Source organism: Acartia tonsa, chromosome 13 (genome assembly GCF_053477335.1).
Source record: "Acartia tonsa isolate MP-2025a chromosome 13, ASM5347733v1, whole genome shotgun sequence".
Classification (NCBI taxonomy): Eukaryota; Metazoa; Arthropoda; class Copepoda; order Calanoida; family Acartiidae; genus Acartia; species Acartia tonsa.
The window spans coordinates 8,169,474-8,197,066 of NC_137272.1; the positions used below are offsets into that span (position 1 = coordinate 8,169,474).

Here is a 27,593-nt window from a genome sequence, read left to right on the forward strand (position 1 = left end):
ACTGAAGAGCTTACTAAGAAACCTATATTCTGAAAAATAGAAACGCTTAATAAAACAACTATGGTGCTAAGAATCTGTGTTCGTCCTTTGCTCAACAAAATCAACAAGAATCTCATACACAGGTATGTAATGCATTCAGGGTTGTACTATTAGGCATTTTTTTCAATAACGGGCCGCCTAATTGCCCAGAAAGGTTTTTTTGGCGCCCAAAAGGGGTCTTGGACACCCTTTTGGGCAAATGTCATAAAAAGCATATAAAAAGGTTAGAAAATATTTAATAACCTGAAACCATTGAAAAAGATCCATTGAAAAGGAGAACCATATCGGTTCAGCGGTTAGCGAAATCCTTCTCTAGATACAAAAAAGCTTACTAATTTATATAATAGTTAATATTACCCAAAGATATAGCCCCGCCCCCTCTTTTTTCACCAACTCCCCTTTTTTGGGGTGCCCAAATCTGCCCAAAAGGACCAATAAAGGGCGACCCAAAACCGCCCGCCCGATTTGACAACCCTGAATGCATCTCTCATAGTCTGGGGGGGGGGGCGGGGGGGGATTGGGCTGTAAATTACATTGGTACCCAAAGTTTTATAATCAGGTTGTCTTATTGAATTTTGAAATTCTAAACTTCAACCAATAACTATAATCTATAAAAAAAAAGGTAATTTTGTTTATCATCATTGGGGATGTTGATCAATTTATCGTCCATTGTCCTATCTCTTAAGATACCTGTCCTATTATGACTAGGAAATTACAATAATTTTTGTATGGGTCCAAATCATTTGTTGTCCAAACTTTTCCATCAATAACTTTAACAGAAGGGGTAATTTTGTTTATCTTTATTGGGGTTGTGTATCCATTTATCGTTCATTGTCTTATCCCTGAAGATCCCTGGCTAAACTACGCCCCTAGGTTCCTCTAGGAGCCCCTAAAATTGAAGAGTGAATATGGGTGACCTTCAATTAAGTTTTTTTTAAAACAATTTGAGTTGGGGGGATATATATCTTGGGTTGATTCCTCTTGGTTGGATGAAAGTACCCTTCCCTAATATAGCTGTATAACTTTCCTGGACATATAAGAGCCTTCACTTTAAAAGAGAACCATTCGGTTCAGCGATTACAGAGATCCTGTGGTACAGATAGACACACCTACAGATAGACATTCTGTTACTTATATAGGTATAAGAATAGGATAAACAAACGTGCTTAATTTGTGTACAATTTCTTTTGTACTTAAACCAATCTAGCCTTCATTTTATAATTAAACTTTTCAAAGTCATATTTCAAGTTTGAATATATATGACACTGAAACATAAATAAGTTTGTTTCTTAGATTTTCATACTTTTGTAGTTGACAAGGACGCTCGAGATTGTCGGTTATTTTCAAAAGTAGCGGAGCTTTTAGAAAAGGACCTTAAAACAACGGTTGTTAAATTAAAGGGTGAAGGAAGCGAAATTTGACTACGACTCACATTAAATAACAGGGAACATGCAAATTTTTTTTAGCTCTCTAGCTCTAATTTGAGCTGAGATAATAGGGGGAGTGGGCGTTGAATGCCCCCCCCCCCCCCTTCCGAATGATTAATGTGAGGGGCCCGACCATAAAGGGTTAAGCAATAACATAAAAGATAAAAGACGTACACACAAACGTGCATGAGAATCTCCACTAACAAAATCTACCGTTTTTCTAAATGGCAGCCAAGATAATAACGTATTCCTTCCCCGCTAATATCCACAAGTCCGTTCCCTTGACTGCGGGTTCGCTAGATGGTAGATAGGGACAGTGGGAATCTCGTTAATCCGTTCATGCGCGTCAGTAGTTATCTGACGAGGCATTTGGCTACCTTAAAAGAGTCATAGTTACTCCCGCCAAGATAATAACGTTTCTCCTTTTTATGTTTCTTTCAGATGAGTGGACGAACATTTGGAGGTTTTTTTTGTTTGTTAAAATTTATTACATAGGTGGACAAAATAGAAGGTTAAAATAACTAGGAAATTGGGAGATGAGGGAGAGAGTAAAATAAAAAAGCTCATGTTGAATGTATAGCAATTATGCCTTGTAGAGTAGCTATGCAACATATCTATCGTAATTTACTTGGTAAATTAATGTATTTAAAATGATTATCATGCTAGTGAGTACGCTGAGTTTTGTTATATAATTCAAGGAATATTATTCAGTCTTACAGGGTAGGACAAAGGACGATAAAGAGCGTCATTTAATTGAACATTAATCCGTAAAGTTGTGTGCATGCTTATTAGGTCAAATGCGCTTATAAGGTCAAACTTTTCTTAATTATATGTGTTAGAATAAAGTATAGATTGACCTAATAAGCGCATTTGACTGGAAGCTTGCACCTAATTTTACGAAATATTACGCTCTAAGTCATTCCTATAATTTTTAGTTTGGAGAGGGAATACTGACCCCTCCCCTCATTGCCTTTAGATCATAGCCCATAAAGGCTTGGACCGGAGCCACTTAAAAGTGATTTTTTTAACGGACAATATTTTTATTAGATTTGCCACAAAAAATAATATGGGATCATGTACAAATAAACTGTGTAATTTTGTTATTAGTTTTTCCTCTCGTCGATTGTCTTATCCATTAAGATTTCAGTTGGTAATAAAGTTCTTTATATTATATTTTAGAAATCTGAGTTCAAGTTCCAAGCTTGGCTATATAAGGCAGAATCTTGCAGTCGGAAATCAGTATAATTATGAAGATCTATACAGGGTAAATAATTTTTATTTTTGCAGATACTCTATAATTAAAGTTGGATCTAACAGTACAGAAAAAATTATAGCCCTAATCCTTATATAAAAGTAACAGGATGTCTATCTGTTTGTTAGTAGAGAAAGATCTAGTTAACCGCTGGACCGATATCGTTCTTAACAGTAGGGCTTTGCATAGGTCCAGAAAAGGATTTTAACAATTTTGATGAGTAAACCTTCACCTTACTAAGTTAATTCACCAAAAAAATAATCTTTTTATATAAAGCAGAAATGTTTTTTGTTTGTAGCTTAAAATTTCGGTATCAACTGAACTGAGTGCGTTTTTGACTTTATAGAAGATTTTACAGGTTCTTGGCTGGTTTTAGGCTAATTTTCTTCTTTACTTACTATTCGAATAAAAAGCTCCTAGATGCTAGGAGCGCAGGTACTAGTACATTATAAAGATACAAAGTACAAAAATAGAGGAAAATCTGAAAATGATTTAAAGGGACAAGTCAATTGACGATAAATTGATATATTCCTCAACGATGATAAAAAAAATAACCTTCATCAGATAAAAACATTAGTTGAAAAGTTTGGTCACTTCTAGTTTGGAACCAACCAACCAGTAGTACCCAACGTTTTCAAGGCAACCAGTGTAATTTACAGTCAAATTTATATCCCCTCCCTTCCTGATTCCACTAGAGACTAACATGTTGAAATGAAAATTAGATTCAAACCATATTTTATTTGCCAAATCCTATAATCTTTAAATCCCGGCTTACGCTCACTTATATAAATTGAATGTACTAAACCTACAGCTAATTATATGTAAATTGTAGCTTATAGATTCACTAGCGGCTGCGCCTCTAGCATCTAGGGGCTCTATATTCGAAGGGCAAAAAAATAGCCTAAAACCATAACCAGACTTATTTGAAAAAAAAATAAATAGCCTAAAACCATCTCAGAGTATATAAGAGTCTTCACTGTAAAGAAGAACCATATCGGTTCAGCGGTTACCGAGATCCTTCGCTCCAAACAAAAAAAGCTTATATCTTTATGTTATAGGATAACCCTAGATGGGCTGTCAGAAAGAGAGGGCTAGGTTTCTAATAAAATCCATAAAGGTTATGTGTTATAAGTTAAAAACAGTAGTAGAACGATAAAAATTTATGTTAACTTAAAAAAAAAATTTGTCTATAGTTCTTTTCAATAAGAAGTACACATATTTAGTAAATATTATCGTTCTACTACTATTTTTAAGCCTTGTTTATGTTTATGTTGATAATACTCTTGAGAGCCCAAACATAGGGCTATAATAAGAGGTTTACTGGGCAGCAGTCATCAGTTTTGGTTGGCTAGATATTCAGCAACTCTTTTCTTGAATGATGACAGTTTAGGCAGCATTTTTATATCATTTGGCAGTTCGTTCCATTTCTTTGCAGCTCTGGTACTGTAAAAGTTATTTCCAAGCTCAGTCCTCCTGTGTTCTATGTGTAAAGAGTTCACGTTGTTTATATTTCTGGTGGTGGGTCGGGAAGGGTCAACATATTTAAACCAGGTGGCCGGGTCTACTTTGTCCAGGCCATTTAAAATTTTGTAAGTTTGAACAAGATCAGCTTTAACTCTTCTGTCCTGTAGGCTGAGAAGCTTTAACTCCTTTAGTTTTCCTTCATATGAATTTGCAGATAGACCTTTTTTTTTTAATTTCGAGATTCAATAAATATATTTTCTTTTCTTTATATTACGAATTTTATCAATATTCAACATATAAAAATATCACAGATGAGAGCTGGGAAGACAAAATTTAGGTTGAGGAAAAAACATCCAATTTAGAATGGTCTCCATACAGGGCTGTGTTGGGACTTGATGGAGGGGCTGATTTGTAGCAAGCCCTGTGGGGATGGTAGGCTGGCTGGTGACAGGGAGGGAGATGAGAGGTATCCACAGTCTGAGCCAGATGGGGATCCAGGTACTCTCACTCTGAGGGGGCTAACCCTGCAGGTTTCAATTGTGTTGAGCTTGTGTCCAAGATGTGACATAAAACACACACCTTTACGGATTCTACCAGAAACCTACCCCTCACTTTATCCTACTCTAAGACAGTTTAATAGATTTTAGCTTGAACCTTTTTTTGTTTCATTTTAGAGAATGTAGAATTAAATTTTTTTATCATCGTATCCTAATGTGACTTTCCTGGCTGGGGTGAAGTTATTGACAAATTTGCTTGCAACATTCAAGCTTTGCAACCAACAACTCTGGCCGCAGTGCTCGGCTCCCTAGCCTATAACCTACCCTAACCTAACCTAAAACTAAAATAGTTGTTCGTTGGCGGGGGGGGGGGGTCTCAAATTTTCAAAATTGAAAAAAAAAATTCTAAGAGGAGAACGCCGAAAACCCTGAAATGTGATACTATACATGATTCTTCTGCACCAAACCCGTTTTTAATGAGATTCGGAGCCATTCTGGAAAAGTTTTTTTTTTATAAAATAACCAAATATGTATTTATCAGGATTTCAAATGGAATGTCCCGGATTATTTTAATTTTACTGGTGACGTCATCGAAAAGTTTGCCGATCAAACAGGAAAAATATTCATAATATATTTTTTTGGTAGCGAAGCTACTCTATTAGTGTTTGTGTCTGTCGGTCGGTAAGACTTTTTTTTATTTATCTCTGTTTTTTTGTGGTAAATTTTCTGATTTATTTAAACAGTTTGTAATATAAATTATAATCAAATCATGTCATAAAAAAGAAGTTAATTATTTAATTTTTCTCTCTTCTTATCTCTTTTTTTTTCTCTCTCTCTCTCACACTCTCTCTCTCTCTCTTTTGTGATAAGCTATGGATGTTGTCATTTTTGTTTTAGTATTCTCTAGGAATCTTTTTAATAAGTTTAAATTCCTAATTTTTTTATTTTCCATAATATTTATGTTTTTTCATCGGTTCCTTTTCCCTACGAAAAATTAAAAAGCGACCCTACTCTATAATGCGAAATGTCCATTTGTCATGACATTTTTTTTACATCCCGTTATTACCACTGAACACCTGTTCTATAAGTCACTTTGTCCGTTAGCCCATCTATGATTTATTGCGATTCACTTACTGTTGATGTTGTCATTCTTGTTTATCTAGCGATCTTCTAAACATAATATATGAATATGGATTGATTGATTAGGGGACAAAGTAGGTCTTTGGTTTGTGAACGATAATAATAATGAACAAAAATTTTCATACAGGTATGCATCTTTCTAATTAAGTAACAGGATGTCTGTTTGTTTGTTTGTCTGTTTGTACCGAAGGATCTCGCTAACGGGTTCTCTTTAACAGACTAGCTTCTCACATATCCCGGGAGGGATTATAGCTATTTTGGGGAAGGGTACCACTACCCTCCCAAGAGAAATCTCCCCCAGAAAAAATTACCTCATTCCACGAACAAAAAATATTTTTAAAAAACTTAACTAAAAAAAAGGGTTTTGGGATTCAACTCCCCCCTCAAGTTTTTTTGCTTACTCAATTTTTGTATAAAATGATTTGTTTTTTTAAAATTTTCTTAGCCAATTAACTTTGCCATATAGGATTGACTTTGATCTTAAAAAGGATATGCGTCTGAAATTTCGTGTCAAGATTCATATTACCAATAAACATCTACTCTTTACATTCTTTTTATGTGTATCTAAAATTTAACATCTTTAGAACGACTCTAACCCTCCTGGAAAGTCAATGATCTCTGTCTTACCTTACTATAAATTATGCCGTTTCAGAGATCTTGCTGAAGCAAGCGCCAAGGGAGCAAATGTTTTTAAAACACTTGGAGTCAAGTCTGCCCTCTGTATTTTACCAAGGTAGGCCTGATCAGAAAATGTTAGCAACAGGATATGTGTTTGTCTGTCTGCTTATAGTAAAAGATTTCGCTAACCGCTCAAACGTTATAGTTCTTGTTTACAGTGAAGCTTTTATAGTTCCACGGAAGGTTTTTTTTATCTATTTTTAGCGAGAGGACCTCTCTTCTTCAATTAGAATTTCTCAAAAAAAAGTTTAAAACCAACGGTAGGTGATAACTTCAGAGAAGAGAGGAACGGACAGTTATTGTTCTTCTTTTATACTGATTTAATAGTAACAGGATGTGTGTCTTGTGTATGTTTGTGTGTATCGACACCCATCTTTGGCTAAAGTGCCCCTAGAGGTTTTTAGGAGCGAAGCTTTAATTTAGTTTTGGTATGAAGACCACGACGGACTGACGGATAGTTGTTTTACAAAGTTTCCTAAAGAAGAAATAAATTATTTGGTTTTCTGTGATTTCTTCAAGGAGGGTGGTGGTACCCTCCCCCCAAATAGTTATAAACCTTCCCGGGACTATTGAGAAGCTACCCTGTTAAGGAGAAACCGATCGTTTCAGCGGTTAGCGAGATCCTTCGGTGCAAACATACAGACAAACACACAGACACACACACAGACATCCTGTTACTTTATCATTACTCTCACGAGATTGTTTAGTCCTTTGACACTGTACATAATTATTATTTGATCTGTCCTTAATATTTTATTCATATTCAATTTTTTTGTTTGTATATGAATATTTAATACCTGTATTATAACACTGTTATTATTTTTACTTGTTATGTGTGTCATAAAATAAATATCTAATCTAGCTCTACAAACACATATAATTCAAAGGTCATTGTAAGGCGTATGAAGTCAACTCTACAACGCGTATTATACACCAGTTTTTAAAAGAAGATTTGTTGTTTAGAATACCAGAATGGTGGATTATCAACTTGGCAACTATCAGGTAATGCCCTACAATTAATTAAATTGGTGCTCTCCCTCAAAAGTGCCCATTGAACATTGGAAACCTATTCCCTTAAATTTAAAATAAAATGGCACTTAGAATCCAAATTTTGTTTTGATTTTTCAAGTAAATGGCTAAACGGCTGTTGTTCGATTTATGGAAAATAGACCTACAAAGGAACTCATACCAAATTTCGGATTCTAAGTGACATTTGCGCAGGGTTTCGGATCCGGATCCGCAAGGATCCGCATATTTTCGAGTCTAAGGATCCGGATCCGCAAAAAAATGCGGATCCGGATCCGGATCCTTGGACTCAAAAAAATGCGGAAAAAATGGAAAAATCTACCTAAATTTATATAAAATCTCAGACATTCTCTTGATGAGAGCCAATCTTTAAGGTTTAGGGTCAGACTTGAAAATTAAAAGTATTTTTGACTTCGAATTAAAGAATAAATATTTTTTGAAAAGTTTGGTGATTTTATTTTTATTGCCAAGGATCCGGAACCGGATCCGGATCCGCACTGACCAAATTTGGAGGATCCGGATCCGCAAAAAATCAATGCGGATCCGAAACCCTGCTGATTTGCGCATTGATTACGAGATAGTGGCATTAAAACTCCCACCCTTATATAAAAATCGCACCTATAAGTACATATACATGGAAAATATAGGATTTAAAATAGGTACATTTTAATAAGTACGACCATTAGTTTAAAATATGTCCATCAAATGTCATATTTAAGTCTAGCTGTCGATAGAAAAGGGATTTAGATTTTATAGGCGTTTTCACACTAAGTACCCTGGGAGGCACTGACCCCCCCCCCCTCCTTATTTTTAAATAAGCTGAAAAAGTTGGGGAGTTTATTAATTACTTTAGGATATGTTAGCTTAGGTTATGTTATATTATGAATTGAGAAGTTCCGCAGGGTTAGAACACAGCAAGTATAGGTCTCGCAAGGTTAAGTATATAAAAAATTAACCCCCTCTTTTATAATCTATTTATTTCAAAAATAAAGGAGTGAGGGGGGGGGATATCAGTGCTCCACAGGCACTTAGTGTGAAAGCACAAATTTTAAAGTTCAATATGGTGTTAGGGGGGTAGGGAGGTAGGAGACACGTGACTTATAATCAGGGAGCAAGGGGAAATTGGAATGTAAATTATACTGGTACCCAAAGTTTTACATTCAAGTTATTCATTGACACAAAAACGTTGGGTACTTGATTAAATTTTGATAGGTTGTTTCTTAAACGTCATTGCCCTTTTCCTTTGAGGAGGCGTCATTGATTTAAATGTGTTTCGTAAGCTTATGAAAATCATAAAATACAAATAGTTCACAGCTCTAATGGAATTGTATAATTATATGTGACGAAATATAAAAATAAAAAAGCGGATTAATGTGTCTAATTTACCATCTAAGAGTAATACATCTATTACAAAAATCTTATCTTCGTGTGCTTAAAGGTATTTTTTAAGTTGTACGGATTTTTTACTGATAATGATAGTCCATCTAGGGTAATAAATGTTTAAAGTTGGACGAAAGATTGAGTTACATTATCAATCTGGGGTAATAAATCTATTACAAAAGTCTTTGTCTGCTAGAAATCAGGGAGGGGGGCTTCGTTGGCTTCACATCCTTGGGGACTTCTAATGAATTATGATTTGTTGATTAATTTAATTTAGCGTCAATACGTTTCAACCAAGGAATAATTTTTCTCATCATCGTTGGGGATGTATGTACAATAATTTAATGGCCATTGTTTTATCCCTATAGATCCCTGGCTAATTAAATTGCATTTAACGTTGGGTGGGTGATTGTGTTTGATTTACCATCTAAGTGTAATAATTCTATTTATATTTAGACAAGATGTTATACTTCTACCTGGAACCACACAACTTCAAGAGAAAGATATTCTTACTAGAATTAAAGCTTCCAATGTAAGTTTTACCCATATTCATAATAACAATTTTTTGCTGTTTTCCTCAAGGTGCCTTGTCAAGTATAAGAACTTCTCTCTCTCTTATTTTGAAATAAAATGAAAATAAGAGAGAAGACAGTTTTTGTGCTGTATGTGTTTTTACTTTAGGTCAGGTTGAAATTAGGTACGTTTTTGGGTACTGGAAAATCCCGCGTGGTCACTGCAAGGGTTAGGCATAGGAAACAGCAACAACTCCTCCCCCCCCCCCCTATTAAAAAAACATATTTAAATACTGGGTGGTGAGGGGGGGGGGGAATTTTTCGTACTTAATAGGTAGGCACTTTAATGTAGGTTAAAATATATTTGTCATAGTTGTGAGCCAAACTAAAAATTCATGTATCGTATTGTAAACAGTTTTCCACGGATAGATGATAGCAGTTATGTTGTTTTCAAGAACAGATCATCATTTTTTAAATCTGCTTCAATGAAATTATTTTTTTCCTTAATGTTTTTAGGTTGATTGCATAATTGCGGATCCCGAAACAGCCGAAAAGGTAATTGATATAATGTTTTGTTAAAATAGATGTAGAATTGTAAGTAACCTTTTTAAATGGAACATTGTGTAATGTGTCATTAAATAATTTAAGTACTTTAGTGACTTGTAGGTATACTTGTTGACTTTTCACCAAGAGGGAGGTCATTTTCTAGTAAATCCTGTAAAGGTGTGTGTTATAAGGCCTAAAAATAGTAGTAGAACGATAAGGTGCTCTATATATTTGTATTCCCTATTGAATAGAACAATAGGGAAATCTTTTTTTTTTTTTGATAACCGTACCTGGAATATCTTAAAAGAATACGAAATTTCTATCAAACGCTTTGTTTGGCTCAAACTGACAAAAATAAAAAATAAATATAATTATAATAATAATGTTTTCTAAAGGTACAAGGTAAAGGTTAAGAACAATCTATACCATTAAACAAAGGAAGAAGCCATTCTTTACAGGTTGATTTATTTAAAGTATCTTAGAATACAAATAAATTAAAATTACAAAATAAAGAAATAAAGATTATGATATCTAAATAAAAATGAAAGTAAGAAAATTAAACGCTATAAAAGCCATTGACATGCAACCTCCACTTTGAATCTCTTACCTTCTTATATAGATTGTATATCTGAATGTTTTCAAAATTGTCTGTATGTAACTTGTTGTGTTGGTTTGTTTCACTAAGTCATTGTATTAATGATTTGTTAAAGTTTTATTTTAGTGTTCACTGCTCGTACAACCTGTAAAGAATGGCTTCTTCCTTTGTTTAATGGTATAGATTGATCTTAACCTTTACCTTGTACCTATAGAAAACATTATTATTATAATTTTATTTTTTTTTAAATTTTTGTCAGTTTGAGCCAAACAAAGTGTTTGATAGAAATTTCTTAATTATAATAAATCAACCTGTAAAGAATGGCTTCTTACTTTGTTTAATGGTATAGATTGTTCTTAACCTTTACCTTGTACCTATAGAAAACATTATTATTATAATTTTATTTTTTTTTAAATTTTTGTCAGTTTGAGCCAAACAAAGTGTTTGATAGAAATTTCTTATTTTTTAAAGATATTCCAGGTACGGTTATCAAAAAAAACAACAACATTTCCCTATTGTTCTATTCAATAGGGAATACAAATATATAGAGCACCTTATCGTTCTACTACTATTTTTAGGCCTTATAACACACACCTTTACGGGATTTACTAGAAAATGACCTCCCTCTTTCTCTCATACTTCAACAGGAAACAGTAAGTATATTTTTTTAAAGAAAAATCTATTTCAAATGGTTGTTTCATTATTTTAGTTCAACAAGATAGCAAGAGAAGTAAATGTTAAGACAAAGATTTTGGTTGGAGATAATGCTAGGTTACAGGTAACAACATTTTTTTTATGTAAAAGTGATAGGATGTCCTTATCTGTCCATCTGTGTTTCTGTATGTGCTAGCAGCTAGATCGAAAAGGTTCTCCTTTACAGTGGAGCATCTAATAGTTCCAGGGAAAGTTTATAAATATTTCGTGAGTGTGAAATTCCACCTTACCAATAGAAAACGCCTCTAGAAAAAATCCACAACCTCACCTGCCCCGAAGAACTCTTCTTTCTTTTGAAGTCTTAAATTAGGAATGGAGGGTCGACTTCTCTTCCCCCCTCTCCCAGGATCGTTTAAAACTATTTTACCCACCCCCCAAGAAAATAGTTATAAACCTGGGACCTGATAAGCTACCCTGTTTAGAAGAACCCGATCGTTTCAGCGGTTATCGAGATCCTTCGGTACAAACAAACACACAGACACACAAACATCCTGTTAATTTAGTATAAGGATATAATTTTTGGGATTGAAATAGGTCATTTTCTGCCTCCTATCTCCTCTTTCAATTCCCTAAAATATTATAGGCTGGTTCAAACTATTAGTGTCCAAACTTTTACACTAATAGTTTTAATCTACCAAAGGATTATTTCTGTTATAATCTTTTGGCACTTTTCGCCCATTGTCTTATCCCTCAAAATCTAATTTAATTTTTATACAGGATGGATGGGTCAGTTGGAATGAGATATTTTCTGCTATGGATGCAAATCATGCACCTTGTAAAACTCATAAAGATGCTGTAAGTTCAAATAATTCTTTATCTTAAAGTACATAGCGAGCTCAGATACCCCTTCCCTTTATTATACGGGGATACCTACTATGTTTTCAATATAAATAAACACGAAAAAATACCATCGCCCTTTTAATTTTAATTGTTTCTAAAATAATGGGGCGAGGGTTCTGTTTGCTCGTTAGCCGTACAATTAGTGTACACTTTCATTTTAGCTTTCCTTATTTATATTCCTATTATTTAATGTATAACATTTAAAAATATGCTTCAGTAGCTAAAACAAGAAAGATAAAACCCTCCTATAATAGAAGTAAGCTTTTTATGAAAGTAAAAATTCCCACTGAAACTGAATGATTACAGTTTCATTTTTTTTTAAATGTTAGGTTTGCTATATTTTTTCGTTCCTGTTACCCTTAAAGGATAGGGTTTAACAGCTTAACGATAAACTAAGTAAAAAAATTAAATAACATTTTGGATCATGGAATAGAAACGCAGTAGTGAGTTTCGTAGTATTTTCACAGTAGCCTTTCTCCTATTTTTAGCACCTGCGCGGGGCTCTAACCCTGTGGCAGTGTGGGGCCTATTTCCTAATCATGCGAGGCAATCATTAACATTTACTTTACCTAACCTAACCTAAAATAACCTATCAAAAGCTACTGTGAAAATACGACGAAACCCGATAATACGTTTTCTTTACATGATCCCATATTTTTTTCATGAAAACTAACTATTATTTCATTAGGTATCGGATTTTTTAAATTTTAGATAAGCCAGATTTTCTTTACGAGTGGTACCGTGGGAGCCCCTAAGATGGTCCCCCATACCCATACTTCTTATGCATACTGCCATTTTGTTACAGGTATTCTATATAAATCTTTGATAGGCTTTTACTTTATAGCCAACTAATTAACAACAATTAAGTTTTTGGGGGGTGGGTCATTTTTTCTTTAATCTTCGGTGTGGGGGTGGTACATGAAATAAACCCTAACTTAACCTGACTAAAATCAATGAACAAACAAATGATAAACTCCCTCCCCCCTTCATTATTTTCATTTTATACTAAAAAATAAGGGTAGGGAGGAGGGTGGTTTTCAGGGCTTCATAGTGAAACCACCAATAATTTTTTTTCATTGAAGGAAAATATTGGCTGGATTTGACTCCAGAAGATGTCCACTGGAATATTTCTGATCCTGGTTGGGGTAAGAGTGCCTGGTCAAGCCTATTTGGTCCACTCTCACAAGGTAGGAAATCACTGTGGGACTTACAACTTAGGTAATTAAGGATATATATTAGTTTAATAAACAGGTTAATTACATTAAAATTGATAATGTGCACTTTTTGTTCCTGTATTAAGTTAAAATTCAAATTCTTTGCATGTATATTAAAATGTACATTTTGTATGATTTCATGTAAAAGAATATACTTTTTGGATACCTTCAAGATACAAAAAGGTTGTTAAAATACCTACTTTTTTACTCATAGTTTGTTTATTTTCCTCCAGACAAACATTATTTTATAATTTGCCTTTTTTATGAGAAGAACTGAGTACATATTTTTTAGGGTGTACTGTGTTTGTGCATGGAATGCCGCGTTTTCTTGCAAAGCCTGTTCTTGAAGTGCTTGCTGAATATCCCATCACAACACTTTGTGCTCCGCCTACTCTATACAGGTATTGATTTATTGATTTTACATAAAATGTCGCAAATAAATGAAACAAACAGGTTTTAAATGATTGATTGAATTGCTTAAAATGCCGCGTTTTGTATGACCTATACAAATCATTCCCAATCCTACTATACCGAGTAGTTAGTAAGTTTTTTGTTTGTTTGACGGTTAAGATCTCCTAAATCTATTATAACAATTTAGTTTTTTTTTATTTTAGGCAAGTTAGTCCCGGGTAAGTTTTAGACGTTTATATTTTTTATAATATAGGTCTTGTGATTGTTTTAGGCTATTTAACTGCCCTCATCTTATAGGCAAGCGCTAGTTGAGTCTTTGTAAGGATTTCGTGAATTAATATAATATTATATCAATGTATTGTAAGTTTGACTTAATATAGGCATTTGATAGACAGTTGATGGCTCTTCTTGGTAATTTAGACAAGAAAATATAATTTTAGATTAAAATTATTTTTTTTATTATGGCCATTTTACTGCCTCCCTTACTTTTGGTACTAGCTGGGAAGGGGTAGCCAATATTTAGGTTTTACAGTAATGAGAATGAGTAATAAATTTTTTCTTGCCAGGAGTTTGTTACAAGAGGACATCAAAGCATACAAAATCTCTAAGCTACGTCACTGTGTGTCCGCTGGAGAGCCAGTAAATGAAGAGGTCAGTCAATTATATCGAAGATTCGATCTTAATTTAAATTAGTTTTGTCGGCTGTTATTCAAGACACAAGGCTAAAAGTTTTTGTAGAGATTTTCGATGCTAATGAGCATTCAGTTTATTATATATTTGGTCCTTCTGTCTGTTAATCCTGCTTCAACAATATGAATTGTTTCGTATTTTTTTCCATCTAACTTTTCCTTGATTTTTGATAACTTAACATCTGCTCTTTAAATAAATCTGTCCGAATTTTAAATAATGATGTCAGAAAACGCCAATCTCAAAAAAGGTGTACCAAAGAAAATGATGAAAGTATCAGTCTCGGAAAACATTTACTAATTTTGCAAATGCCTTTGCCTACTATATACCTAAACCTATATGGTTTTTTAAAAACTTTGTTGAAATTTAGATTATCTACAATTGGGAAGAAGCTCTGGGTTATTGTTATCCAACTTATGGTTGTTATCATTCTTGTTAATTTTTAGGTTATCTACAATTGGGAACAAGCTTTGGTTATTGTTATCCAACTTATGGTTGTTTTCAATCTTGATAACTTTTAGGTTATCTACAACTGGGAAGAAGCTTTGGGTATTGTTATCAAAAAGGGTTAGAGACAAACTTATGGTTGTTATCATTCTTGATAACTTTTAGGTTATCTACAATTTGGAAGAAGCTTTGGGTAATGTTATCAAACTAATAGTTGTTGTCATTCTTGATAACTTTAAGGTTATCTACAATTAGGAAGGGGCTTTGGGTATTGTTATCCAACTTATGGTGGTTATCATTCTTGTTAATTGTTAGGTTATCTATAATTGGGAAGAAGCTCTTGGTATTGTTATTAAAGAAGGTTATGGACAAACTGAAACAACTTTGCTATGTGGAACTTTTAAAAAGGTATAGTTCGCTATTATTATTTAGGGAGGGAGGGGACATTGGACTGTAAATTACAAAAAAGTTTCATGATCTCGTTATCTTAACCGTAGGCTAGGTAATAAACAATGGGTTATTTAATTAAAAAATTATAAAAGAGGTTTATGAACAAACTGAAACCACTTCATTAAGTGGAACTTTCAAAAAGATATGGATAAAAAAATAAGGCATAATTAAAAAACAAGTCTTATATTTTTCCACCAATAAGATATTTTTTAAAGCTTTTGTTTCATATGTATGGCCTTAAAAGTTTTAAAAGTATTCCTGTCTGTCTGTTTGGCATATCTTTCAGATTCCCATCTAATTTTCAATTTCTTTTAATAAGGACAATCGAATTTTACTTTTTTTTGAATAAGGTATGAGAAAATAAATTAGACATTCTTTCTTTAGGGTTTGTTGGTATTACTGTTTACTAAAGGGCATTATTCCTTTTTCCCTTTCAAAAAGGCATCAGTTTTCATGAAAACTTGTCTTGTTTAGATGAATAAATGGATGAAACCAGGATCCATGGGAAAACCCGCTCCAGGTAAACTAGATTGACCTGGTGCTTTAAATCAAAGTGCCTAGTCGCCATTCTCTTACTTTTTAAACAAATTTAACTAATGTGGATATATTTTCCCCAGTGCACATTGCTTACCCCTGCTGGGAGCCCCAACCCTGACAGGCCACCTAATACCAAACCAAATATATAACCTAACCTAAAGTAATTAACATCAAATGAAAATAGATTTAAATTACACATGACCTAAAGGTATATCCCCTGAAAAGCACAACCTAATCGGTTCTGCGGTTTGCGAGATCATTAGCTTCAGGCAGAAATAGTTCTACTTTGTATTATAAATAAATATAAACAAGAACAATTATATTCAAAATTAGCAAAACCAAATCCAAAGTTCAATTTGAAAAAAACCCGTACAGTACAATCACATTCACAATTTAAAACCCGAATTGTACCCTCCCCCAAAATAGTTATAAACCTTCCAATAAGCTATGAGGAGCTACATTGTAAAGGAGAACCAAATCGGTTCAGCGGTTAGCGAGATCTTTAGGTTTACACAGATAGACATCCACTTACATTAATAATAAAGACTGGCTAATTTGAACAGATATAAAGTACAGGTTATGCCTATCTATAATACAAAGTAGAATGATGTCTGTCCGTCCGTCCATCCGTCCGTCTGTCTGTCCGTCCGTCCCTTAAGATCTTGGTAACCACTGAACCGATCGGATTCTACTCTTCAGGGAATATACCTACTTGTCCTGTGGTGGTTTTAGGCTATTTTCTTGGGGGTGAGATACTCCCAACCCCCCCAAAATATGAAAAAAAATCCCCTCCCCAATTAAAAAAAAAAAACTTTCGATTTTTGCGAATTCGCTATTTATTCGCTAAAATTTGCGACCTATTTGCAAATTTTTTCGGCTGGGTAGGTAATGAAGATGTAATTATTTCGATACACACCTCATTTTTTTAGGCACGTACCTAATGTTTTTTTTTTAATTACCTCTTGGGGCAATGCCCCTAGAGGCTAGGGGCGAAGCCGCTAGTATAGCATATATTAATGAATATTCTTTATAAAATCATTTTTAAAGAAATTCATTGATAGATAATTTATTGATATTAAAGATTATTGGCTTAAGGTAGGATTTAGAGCTTAGACCTTTCACATAATATTTGGATCAACAATGGTCAAAGTGTTTTCTCGTTTGTGAGAAAAAAAATCCTCTAAGTAACAGGATGTGTCTGTCTGTCTTCACTAAAGGATTTCGCAAACCACTGGACAGATATGGATCTCCTTTACAATGAGACTTTTAATAGGTCCAGAATAGTTATTTCTCGTATCGTATTATAAACGGCTTTCCGCGGATATAGAATGTACAATTATAAGATTAAAACTAGTTTTTTTAGCCCCGTGGTGCCGAAGGCACCGGTTAAAAAAAACTAGTTTTAATCTTATGATTGTACATTTCTATTTTCGTAGAAAACTGGATATGATACGATGCTAGACATAGTTTTTTCATATTCATGAGAACCGGTTCCTATCCACCGGATTCAAATGAATACGAGAAAACTATTTCTTGGGAGGATAATCGCTCCCTGGAAAAATATCGCCTCCAATTTTTTTCTTTCTAAAACTTAAATTAAAGTGTGGAGGGTCGAACCAAATTTTTTATTTAACCACCATAAGCTTATCACAAAAAAATTCTATCTACATAAGATAGACCTAGGCGTGTTGGAAGCAACACTAGAGATCAAACGGCCTTTTATAAAAAAATCTTCTTTTATGATAAAATGAATTAAAATTTCAATATTTATTCAGAAAAATGAATAGAATTGTTAACATAGTAAAAATAAAATAAAGGGTAATGGATAAATAGCTCACATTGTTGATGAACTTACTTTTCCTAATTTCCCTAAAAGTCGAGTTTAGAACCCCCCTCCCCCTCCCCATTATATTGAATTATTTAAAATGTAGAGGAGGCTAGTTTTTCGTTTGTCTGTTTATAAATTTAGTTCAGGTTAGGTTAGGTTTTATTGGGTATTAAATAGCCCCGCAGGGGTTAGGCATAGGCAACTACTCTTTATTTAAAGATTAAAGAGGGGGAAGGGAGGGTTGTTTTCTTCGGTGCTCGATAGGCACTTCAAGGGAAAGCACACTGACTCTCTGGTTATGCAGGGTATGATGTCCGTGTGGTGAACAACATGGGTGTGGAGGTGGCTACTGGGGAACAGGGCAACCTGGCGGTCAAGGTCAAGCCACACTTTCCACCTGGATTGTTCAGAGGTAAGCATATCAGGGATCCAAAGGGATAAGACATTGGCCGATAAATTGATGTACATCCGCAATAATTATACACAAAATTACCCCTTCTGCAGATTATAATTATTTGTTGAAACGATTGACACTCAACTTAACCAATCAAAGTTCAATGAATTTATGAAAGTACCCAAAGTAAATAATCAACAAATAAGAAAACGTTATTTTAAAACTTTGGGGACTAGTGTAATAAACGGCTCAATGTCCCCTCTCTCCCTTGAAGAAAAGACAAATTTTAACCTGGATAACCTCCAAATGATAGGATACACTATTAGGTCTCTGCACCAAATCTTGTTATTGAAGTGCATGATTACGCGGTCAAACGTCCTACGACAACCAACCCTTTGTCTGAAGGTCCTAGCTGTGCATGTTAATGAGTTGTGCTTGTTTTTGGTTAGGCACTCTCCTACTATTTCTATTAATGGCAGGCACATGACATTGCAGCAGGAGGGTCGAAATTCGAACTTGACACCTACACAATAATTAGCGGATGCGCTAATGGTCGTAAGAAGCTGAAATGTGGTTAAATCACGTCAATATATTCCATTCCAAAATATAAATAAAAATTATCCTGTTATATGCAAGTTTGACGTCATAGATTATATAAATATAAAGTTTTAATGTATTTTTTTTATATTTTAGGTTATTTAAATGATACAGAAGGAACTTCTTATGCATTTATTGGTAATTTTATTTATAGCTATTTGTTCATAAAGTTTTGAAATTTAATTTTTATTATAAAAAAATTAATTTTAACCTAAAATACCTATTCATTCTTTTTTTTTCAAAATAAAAAAATCTTCTAATGTAATATCTGAAATTTTCATAATCTTTTTATATTTAGGTGATTACTATTTGACTGGTGATAGGGCTAGACAGGTATTTTGTTTCAACTTTAAAATTTAAAATTTTGTTGATTTTTTAGCTAAACTTTTCTATGTTTAAAGTAGGTCCAGGCGTTAAGCTATTCTCTGATTTTACTCTGATTTCCAGGCTGTAAGGGAGGGGACCACCATTCCTCCAAGAAACCCCCCCCCCCCTTCCAAAAAATACCCTGAAGGACTCTAGGCGCATTAGCCTCTATTGTTGAATATTGCAGCTTGCAGTTGAGCTACTTCTGGACAAAGTTATTCTTGTTTATTTTAAGGATGAGGATGAATATAATCTCTGGTTCGAGTCTCGCACTGATGATCTTAATATTTCTTTTGGTTATAGGGTTATATCTATTTAGGATGAGGATGGATATCTATGGTTCGAGTCCCGCACAGATGATCTTATTATTTCTTCTGGCTATAGGATTGGACCTTTTGAGGTAGGAACACTATTGAAAAAATGGTAAAGAATTAATGGCATTTTGCGGCAAAGATTTTATCGAGCATAAAACTCTCCCCTTCTTTTTTAAATAAAAATAAAATATAAATTGTAAAAAGGGTGAGGTTGGTCGTTTTTCGTTTGTTTATTTAATACTTAAGGGCGCAGGTTCGGTTGGGTATGGTTATTTTGAGTATCTGGGTGGCTCCGCAGGGTTGGGGCAGCGTAAGAAAAATGAAAGAAAATCACGTATTTTCAATTTGAAAAAAGATACCTGATGGGTAGGTGATCAGTGCTATAATATTACTAGCCTACAGCTCACGTTGTTCGCTGGTCTGTAATGCTCTTGAGAATATTAAATATCCGTACTGGAAAGGATATCCGTACTAAAAAATATTTTAGCAGAAAATCTTACTTGAACTTTGTATGTCTGTCTGGTACAAAATCAGAATTATGATTTACTTAAAATTAAAAATGAAAAGCAAATTTGTCTGTGAGGATTTCGCTGACTAAAAAGCATCATATATATTTAATTAACTTTGTCAGTCAGTCCGTCCATTATGCTAAAGTTTTAGTAATTAGATTTTATGGTATTTTATGTTTTAAGTTTACTGTATATATTTCTATTGACATCTAATGTTTTAACCATATTGTCCGTCTACTTTATTAGATTTTTATGAACTTCACAAAGTTTATGGGTGTTATCATATGTTTCTTGGTACTCTAATTGAAATGTCTGTCTGTCTGTCTGAAAGAAACCGTAAAGAAGTAAACGTAAATTTCTCTTCAGTTATAAAAGATCAATGGCTGGAATTAAAAACATCCCCATACTGATGAACTTACTTTGTCCGTCCGTCTGTTGGAATGCTTTGATATGCATGCATCTACTATCAAAGATATTATATAAATTCTATTGTAAAGATTTCCATGTTTATTAGCTTTACTAAGGACTTATAAATGATGTCATCCTTGTTTAGCTTTAAAATTTCTAAGAAATTCTATATGTTCCCTAATCCTCACTTTAACTGACCTTGCTTTTTTATTAAATATAATACTTTTTACGCGAAGCCCCTCTTTAATTAGAAATGTCCGTCTGAGGGTAAAACATAATTCACCATCTGCTATTAAAGAAAGACGGTTTTAATTTTTGTGAATATTCCCTATACCTTTAAGCATCCAATATGTGATTTACTTATTCCATCAGCCTGTCGGAAATACCCTGCAAGGCATTTAATTTAAAATGTAAAAATTTTATTTATCAAATTATAAAGTAGATAGACGATCACGACTGATTTTTTCTAGAGAAGATTTTCCTGATTATTGAATATCTACTCTCTACCTTATTGAGTCGGTTAGTCTGTCTGTAACCCTCCAGATGACATCAATTTCTGAAGGGAAATGTGCCTTTTCTTCTATTGAAAATAGAAGTCTAGCCTATAGTCCTTAAAATAAAGTAAAAGGATCTCGGTGTGTGTGTGTGTCTGTCTGTACTAAAAGATCTCTATAAACGCAGAATCGATATGGTTCTCCTTTACAAATAAGCATCCATTATATAATTTACCTGGTCTGTCAGTCTATCGGTAATGCTCTGATTGTCATTTGATTGATAGAAAGATGAATTTTTCCCTGGTAAAATTTTACAGGGTGATGAGCATCTACTCTGCATCTCAATTGGCCCGTCAGTCTGTCTGCAAAAATATGTTTTTCCACTTTTTTTTATGAAGGTTAAGATCTCAATAACTACTGAAGCAATTGGGTTCTCTATTTTAGGTAAGCTTTAAATAGGTCCCATGATGGTATTAGGCTATTTCATTTTCAGATGGTTTTGAGCTATTTTTACTGGCCTGTTTCTGCCTCTTTTAATTGAGAGCCTCTGGATGCTAGGTACACATCCGCTAGTTTAAAATATTCTTATGCATTTAGAATAGAAAGAGATAAATATATTAACTTACACATAAAGATTACTTCAAGTTCAACTACTTACGTTAGAATTTCTGTCCGGCTGATTTTAGTTATTTATTTTATAATAAAAGCCTTTGATACTATGAACGTATTAACATTCTGCCTTAGCGTTTTCTTGTTTTAAAAAAAAACCTCTCTCTAACTTGCTTTTTCTTCTATTTTCTGTTGATTTCTTAATTTAATCTTCAAATACGTATTTTAATAAAGCCATTTTCATTCTTTCAAAAATGCAATTTAAATTACGGAATTTATTTTCCAATATATATTTTTTTATAACCGTCAGGAAAGGGTTAAAATGTTTTTAATTTTTGTTTCAAAATTTGGACACATTAGGGAGGGGCGCTAGAATCAACTCATTTTAAAACTAAGTTTTCTTAAATTTACTATATTATGAATTTAAATTTTCTTTTTTAAGAATAGTAATAAAATACTTCAATATTATGTAAATAGCAAGATGAAATAAAAAAATTAATTTATTCTTAATAAAGTAAAATATTGGGTTTTATTGTTCTGGGCAATGAGAGTTTATTATGGATTATTGGAGCACTATGAGTTTTAAACATTAATTCCTTGGAAAACTTGAGCTTGTTTATAGACATTTATTTCCTATATAGATCTGACATGGATCTTGAAGCAATAAAGCAGGCCCTTTTGTAAATGTTAAAAATTGGAAAAATCTATTAAATAAAAGTAATCGCAAATATACTTAGTAAATAATTTTTTATAAACTTTTGGGACTGCAACAGATCTAAAATTTTAATTAATTATAGCTTAAATTTAAATAACATATTATGAAAATGTCAAGATAAAATTAGTACCTAGAAAAGTTCAGGTTTTATAAAAAATTAAAATCAATGATTTTATAAATTTCTTTTTTTTTTGCAAAATTAATTTATCTGAATGAAAATTACTTACCTATTGTGTATCTTATTGTAATAATAAAATTTTATTAACTTTACGTGAATTTTACTTATGAAAAACATTATTTTACAAAATTTAAATAATTTCATAATTATCCCTTACTTATTTAAATTGATGACAAGAAAAAAAACTTTCGATGGAAATTTTATATAAAAAATTCGGGTATAGTCCCTTTCGTGACAATGCCTCTTAAGGGGGCGTTTTGTCGTATTTTCACAGTAGATTTTCTCCTATTTCTGGCCCTTTGCGGGGCCAATTGCCTAACCTAAAATAACCTATCAATAGCTACTGTGAGAATACGGCGATACGCCCCCTAAGAGGCGTTGTCACGAAAGGGACTATACCCAAAATTATATTCTATTACTTGTTAATTAAAGAAGCTTTTAGTTTTGAATTTTGAAATTTTCTTAAGAACGTGAAAGGGTAATGAGCTAGATTTATGCTTTTTACATTTTTACACTGTCCGTCAGTCCGTAAGTAATATGCAAAAATGCAAATTCTGTTAATAAAAAAAAATTCTCTAGCACTGAAAGAGGTTAGGTGTTATTTAAAAGATCCTAACCTTGTGGGGCCTATAACTATGGTGCCATAACCCTGTAGGCTGTGGGTCTATCAAAGCGCTTTAAGGGAAACCACCGACAAATTTCCTGACATATTGCCAACTATTTTAGGTAGAGTCAGCTTTGTTTGAGCATCCATCTGTTGCAGAATCAGCTGTCGTTTCTAGGAACCAGTTTTATTCAAATATTGTGTAGTGGGATATAATTATGCTCAAGGGGGGGGGGGGGAGTTTTGCCACTTTCGCGTAATCCGTGATTATTAGGCTAGGTATTGATGTGAGACTATAGGTTATTTGGGATAAAAGTTTACTTTTGGGTAGTACTTCACGTATATTTAATCATTTTTTGGATAGGTCTCCAGGTTCAGGTGCTGCAGGCTGGAAGGTGGTTTCTGGACAGGTAAAAAAATTTTAAAATTTTTGTTTGAAGAGTTAGAGATCAAATTATAAAACAAAATATGCATCTTTATGGATGTTAATGACATATCAGAAGAAAATATTAAAATCGGCCTCCAGGTTCAGGTGCTGCAGGCCTCCAGGTCAACTCTGGACAGGTAAAAAATCAAGTTTTTTATTTGAAGAGTTAGAGGTCAACTTATAAAACAGAATATGCATATTTTTTGAAATTATTGACATATTTGAAGACAAAAATTAAATCGGCCATCAGGTTCAGGTGCTGCAGGCCTCCAGGTCAACTCTGGACAGGTAAAAAACCAAGTTTTTTATTTGAAGAGTTAGAGGTCAACTTATAAAACAGAATATGCATATTTTTTGATATTATTGACATATTTAAAGAAAACATTAAAATCGGCCTCCAGGTTCAGGTGCTGCAAGCCTCCAGGTCAACTCTGGACAGGTAAAAAATCAAAAAAATTTATTTGAAGAGTTAGAGGTCAACTTATAAAACAGAATATGCATATTTTTTTATATTATTGACATATTTGAAGAAAAAAATAAAATCGGCCATCAGGTTCAGGTGCTGCAAGCCTCCAGGTCAACTTTGGACAGGTAAAAAAATAAAAAAAATTATTTGAAAAGTTAGAGGTCAACTTATAAATCAGAATATGCATCTTTTTTGATATTATTGACATATTTGAAGAAAACATTAAAATCGGCCTCCAGGTTCAGGTGCTGCAGGCCTCCAGGTCCACTCTGGACAGGTAAAAAAATCATTTTTTTTTTATTTGAAGAGTTAGAGGTCAACTTATAAAACAGAATATGCATCTTTTTTATAATATTGACATTTTTAAAGAAAAAATTAAAATTAGCCTCTAGGTTCAGGTGCTGCTGGCCTCCAGGTCCACTCTGGAAAGGTAAAAAATCTAAAATTTTTATTTGAAGAGTTAGAGGTCAACTTATAAAACAGAATATGCATCTTTTTTGATATTATTGACATTTTTGAAGTAAACATAAAATTAGTCTCCAGGTTCAGGTGCTGCAGGCCTCCAGGTCCACTCTGGACATGTAAATAATCAATTTTTTTATTTGAAGAGTTAGAGGACAACTTACAAAACAGAATATGCATCTTTTTTGATATTATTAACATATTTGAAGAAGAAATTGAAATCGGCCTCCAGGTCCACTCTGGAAAGGTAAAAAATCAAAAAAATTTATTTGAAGAGTTAGAGGTCAACTTATAAAACAGAATATGCTTCTTTTTTATATTACTGACATATTTGAAGAAAAGATTAAAATCGGACTCCATGTTCAGAACCTGCAGGCCTCCAGGTCCACTCTGGACAGGTAAAAATTAAATCTTTTTATCTGAAAAGTTACAGGTCAACTTATAAAACAAAATATGCATTGTTTTGGATATAATAAATGTACTTGAAGATAAAATTAAAATAGGCCTTCAAATTTAGGTGCTGCAGGCTTTCATTTTCAGGTATTTTTGTTTTTTTTTTCAAATTTTTTTTTCCTATTATGAGGTTTTAAAACATGGTAGGTATCATATACATTAATACTTTTTTATATGGACAGTGACACTTTTACCAGGATCCTGTTGAACGCTGGTTGTTGCCAGCCAGGTGAAAATCTCAAATTGTTATTTTGGAATTTAGAAGAAAGAATTTGAAATAGAATAAGGTTGAAATATAATATTATAGTGAAATTTAAGGACCTGGAGCCTGTCTGGACACACATTTTGAAGCCTTACATGATCAATTTTACTATATTATCTTATTTTAGCCATTTTATATATACATACATACCTTTCATCTAAATTCAAAAATTACCTTTCTGGATATTTTTCTTCAAATATGTCAATTATTTTAAAAAATGCATATTCTGTTTTATAAGTTGACCTCTAACTCTTCAAATGATTTTTTTATTTTTTTACCTGTCCAGAGTTGACCTGGAGGCCTGCAGCACCTGAACCTGGAGGTCGATTTTAATTTTTTCTTTAAATATGTTAATAATATCAAAAAAGATGCATATTCTGTTTTATAAGTTGACCTCTAACTCTTCAAATAAAAATAAGATTTTTTACCTGTCCAGAGTGGACCTGGAGGCCTGCAGCACCTGAACCTGGAGGTCGATTTTAATTTTTTCTTCAAATATGTCAATAATATCAAAAAAGATACATATTCTGTTTTATAAGTTGACCTCCAACTCTTCAAATAAAAAACTTGCTTTTTTACCTGTCCTTAGTGGACCTGGAGGCCTGCAGCACCTGAACCTGGAGGCCGATTTTAATTTTTTCTTCAAATATGTCAATAATATAAAAAAATATGCATATTCTGTTATATAAGTTGACCTCTAACTCTTCAAATAAAAAACTTGGTTTTTTACCTGTCCAGAGTGGACCTGGAGGCCTGCAGCACCAAAACCTGGAGGCCGATTTTAATTTTTTCTTCAAATATGTCAATAATATCAAAAAATATACATATTCTGTTTTATAAGTTAACCTCTAACTCTTCAAATAAAAAACTTGGTTTTTTACCTGTCCAAAGTGGACCTGGAGGCCTGCAGCACCTGAACCTGGAGGCCGATTTTAATTTTTTCTTCTGATATGTCAATAATATCCATAAAGATGCATATTTTGTTTTATAATTTGATCTCTAACTCTTCAAACAAAAATTTTAAAATTTTTTTACCTGTCCAGAAACCACCTTCCAGCCTGCAGCACCTGAACCTGGAGACCTATCCAAAAAATGATTAAATATACGTAAAGTACTACCCAAAAGTAAACTTTTATCCCAAATAACCTATAGTCTCACATCAATAACTAGCCTAATAATCACGGATTACGCGAAAGTGGCAAAACTTCCCCCCCCCCCCCCCCCCCTTACTGTCAACTTCCTTGATCTAAGAGCAGCAAGGTTTTTTAGGGACATGAATGGACGATAGTTTGATAGGTATCACCAATTATGATAAACAAAATTACTTCTTGTAGATTAAAATTGAAAGTTTAGATAAAGTTTTGAACCAACTAACCAAAGTTTTTGAGCTAACGAATGATTCAAACTTTTGATTCAAACTTTGGGTACCAGTATAATTTACAGTCCAATGTCCCCCCCCCACAGTAGGATTTTTGGTCATTTTTTAAATTTCCTCAAATTTGAGTTAAATGTCCCAAAGGCTAGTATTACCATTCAAAAGTTGCCATACAACAGATTTTTTTATATACTACAAAATTAGGCAAAATACAGCCGTTTTGCTGAACGTGGTCAAAGGAATATTTTTAAAAAGTGAATTTTTTCATTAAAATCATCATACAAACATTGCTTTTCCTACTTTTTCCTAGAATAAATTGGTGTAAAAATCTGATTACATGATATGTAACAATATTTCATTGATATAGACAGATGTTTCTACTTCAAAATATCAAGAAAAAAAAGAAAAGTTGTAATAAATCTGTAATTTAAAATCCAAGAACACCTCAAATTGCATCTTCAAATAACATGTATTTTTTACGTTTAATGGTTTTTCTAACTTGGGGCTACGAGGTGCCAAAAGTTATTTAGGCCCTGATTAAATTCAAGTGTTCATAATTCAAGATTAGTTCATAACTTTTGGCACCTCATAGCCCCAAAATGATAAATTAGCTTTAAAAATGGACAATTCTTAATCTTATTTATATATATCAAGTGCTATTATAAAGTCAAAATATCATCTTTGAAATCGTTTAATATAATATATAAATTTTACTAGAGGCTGCATCCATATCAAAATTTTTTTGTCTGAAGCTTAAGATCTCAATAAATACTGAAATTAGGATCTCTAAATTAGTACCGTGTTGGTTTTATGCTATTTCATTTTTAGATTTAAGACTTTAGGGTATTTTTCTAGCCCTTCTCTGTCTCTTTTAATACAAAGCCCCTTGACTCCATGGGCGCAGCCACTAGCACTTAATTCAAAGTAGATTCATTTGATTTGAAGAATATTCTTACTATAAACACCATGAATTAAAATCAGTTTATCGATTTGAGAACGTAAGTAAAATCATAAACATCACCAATTTTTTTATTTTCATGGCATAATAGGGCTCGGCAGCCTGTATGCCTCAGGAAAACCCTTTACAATTTTAAAAATCAACTGAAAGTTTTAACTTGACCCAACTTGGCATTCCCTCTTATAAAGAAATTTTGGGTATAGTCCTTTTCACGACATCCCTCCATAAGGAGCGATTCTTCGTATTTTTCACAGTAGCTTTTCTCCTATTTCTAGCCCCTGCGGGGGGCTCTAACCCTGCGGGGCCAATTACCTAACC

At 33.2% G+C, this 27,593-nt stretch overlaps 1 protein-coding gene across 5 annotated transcripts in view; it reads left to right on the forward strand.

Annotated features, from left to right (window-relative positions):
- LOC145335457 (acyl-coenzyme A synthetase ACSM3, mitochondrial-like) overlaps positions 1-27,593 on the forward strand; it is a 35,816-nt gene that overhangs the window by 2,060 nt on the left and 6,163 nt on the right. For 4 of the 5 annotated variants that reach the window (XR_013885225.1, XR_013885226.1, XM_080181210.1 and 1 more), the window contains exons 2-22: positions 1-122; positions 2,646-2,730; positions 5,221-5,291; positions 5,884-5,946; positions 6,472-6,552; positions 7,461-7,499; positions 9,360-9,435; positions 9,932-9,970; positions 11,266-11,334; positions 11,988-12,065; positions 12,822-12,915; positions 13,193-13,297; positions 13,617-13,725; positions 14,302-14,386; positions 15,185-15,277; positions 15,794-15,839; positions 17,989-18,096; positions 18,772-18,813; positions 18,974-19,008; positions 19,361-19,441; positions 22,995-23,048. Coding sequence is in view for 3 of the 5 variants with exons in the window: in XM_080181210.1 (XP_080037336.1) it covers positions 61-122; positions 2,646-2,730; positions 5,221-5,291; positions 5,884-5,946; positions 6,472-6,552; positions 7,461-7,499; positions 9,360-9,435; positions 9,932-9,970; positions 11,266-11,334; positions 11,988-12,065; positions 12,822-12,915; positions 13,193-13,297; positions 13,617-13,725; positions 14,302-14,386; positions 15,185-15,277; positions 15,794-15,839; positions 17,989-18,096; positions 18,772-18,813; positions 18,974-19,008; positions 19,361-19,441; positions 22,995-23,048 (1,515 nt within the window). In the remaining 2 variants the exon portion in view is untranslated. Of the gene's footprint in view, positions 123-2,645; positions 2,731-5,220; positions 5,296-5,883; positions 5,947-6,471; positions 6,553-7,460; positions 7,500-9,359; positions 9,436-9,931; positions 9,971-11,265; positions 11,335-11,987; positions 12,066-12,821; positions 12,916-13,192; positions 13,298-13,616; positions 13,726-14,301; positions 14,387-15,184; positions 15,278-15,793; positions 15,840-17,988; positions 18,097-18,771; positions 18,814-18,973; positions 19,009-19,360; positions 19,442-22,994; positions 23,049-27,593 lie in introns of all 5 variants that reach the window. The other variant, XM_080181211.1, reaches the window with a different exon arrangement.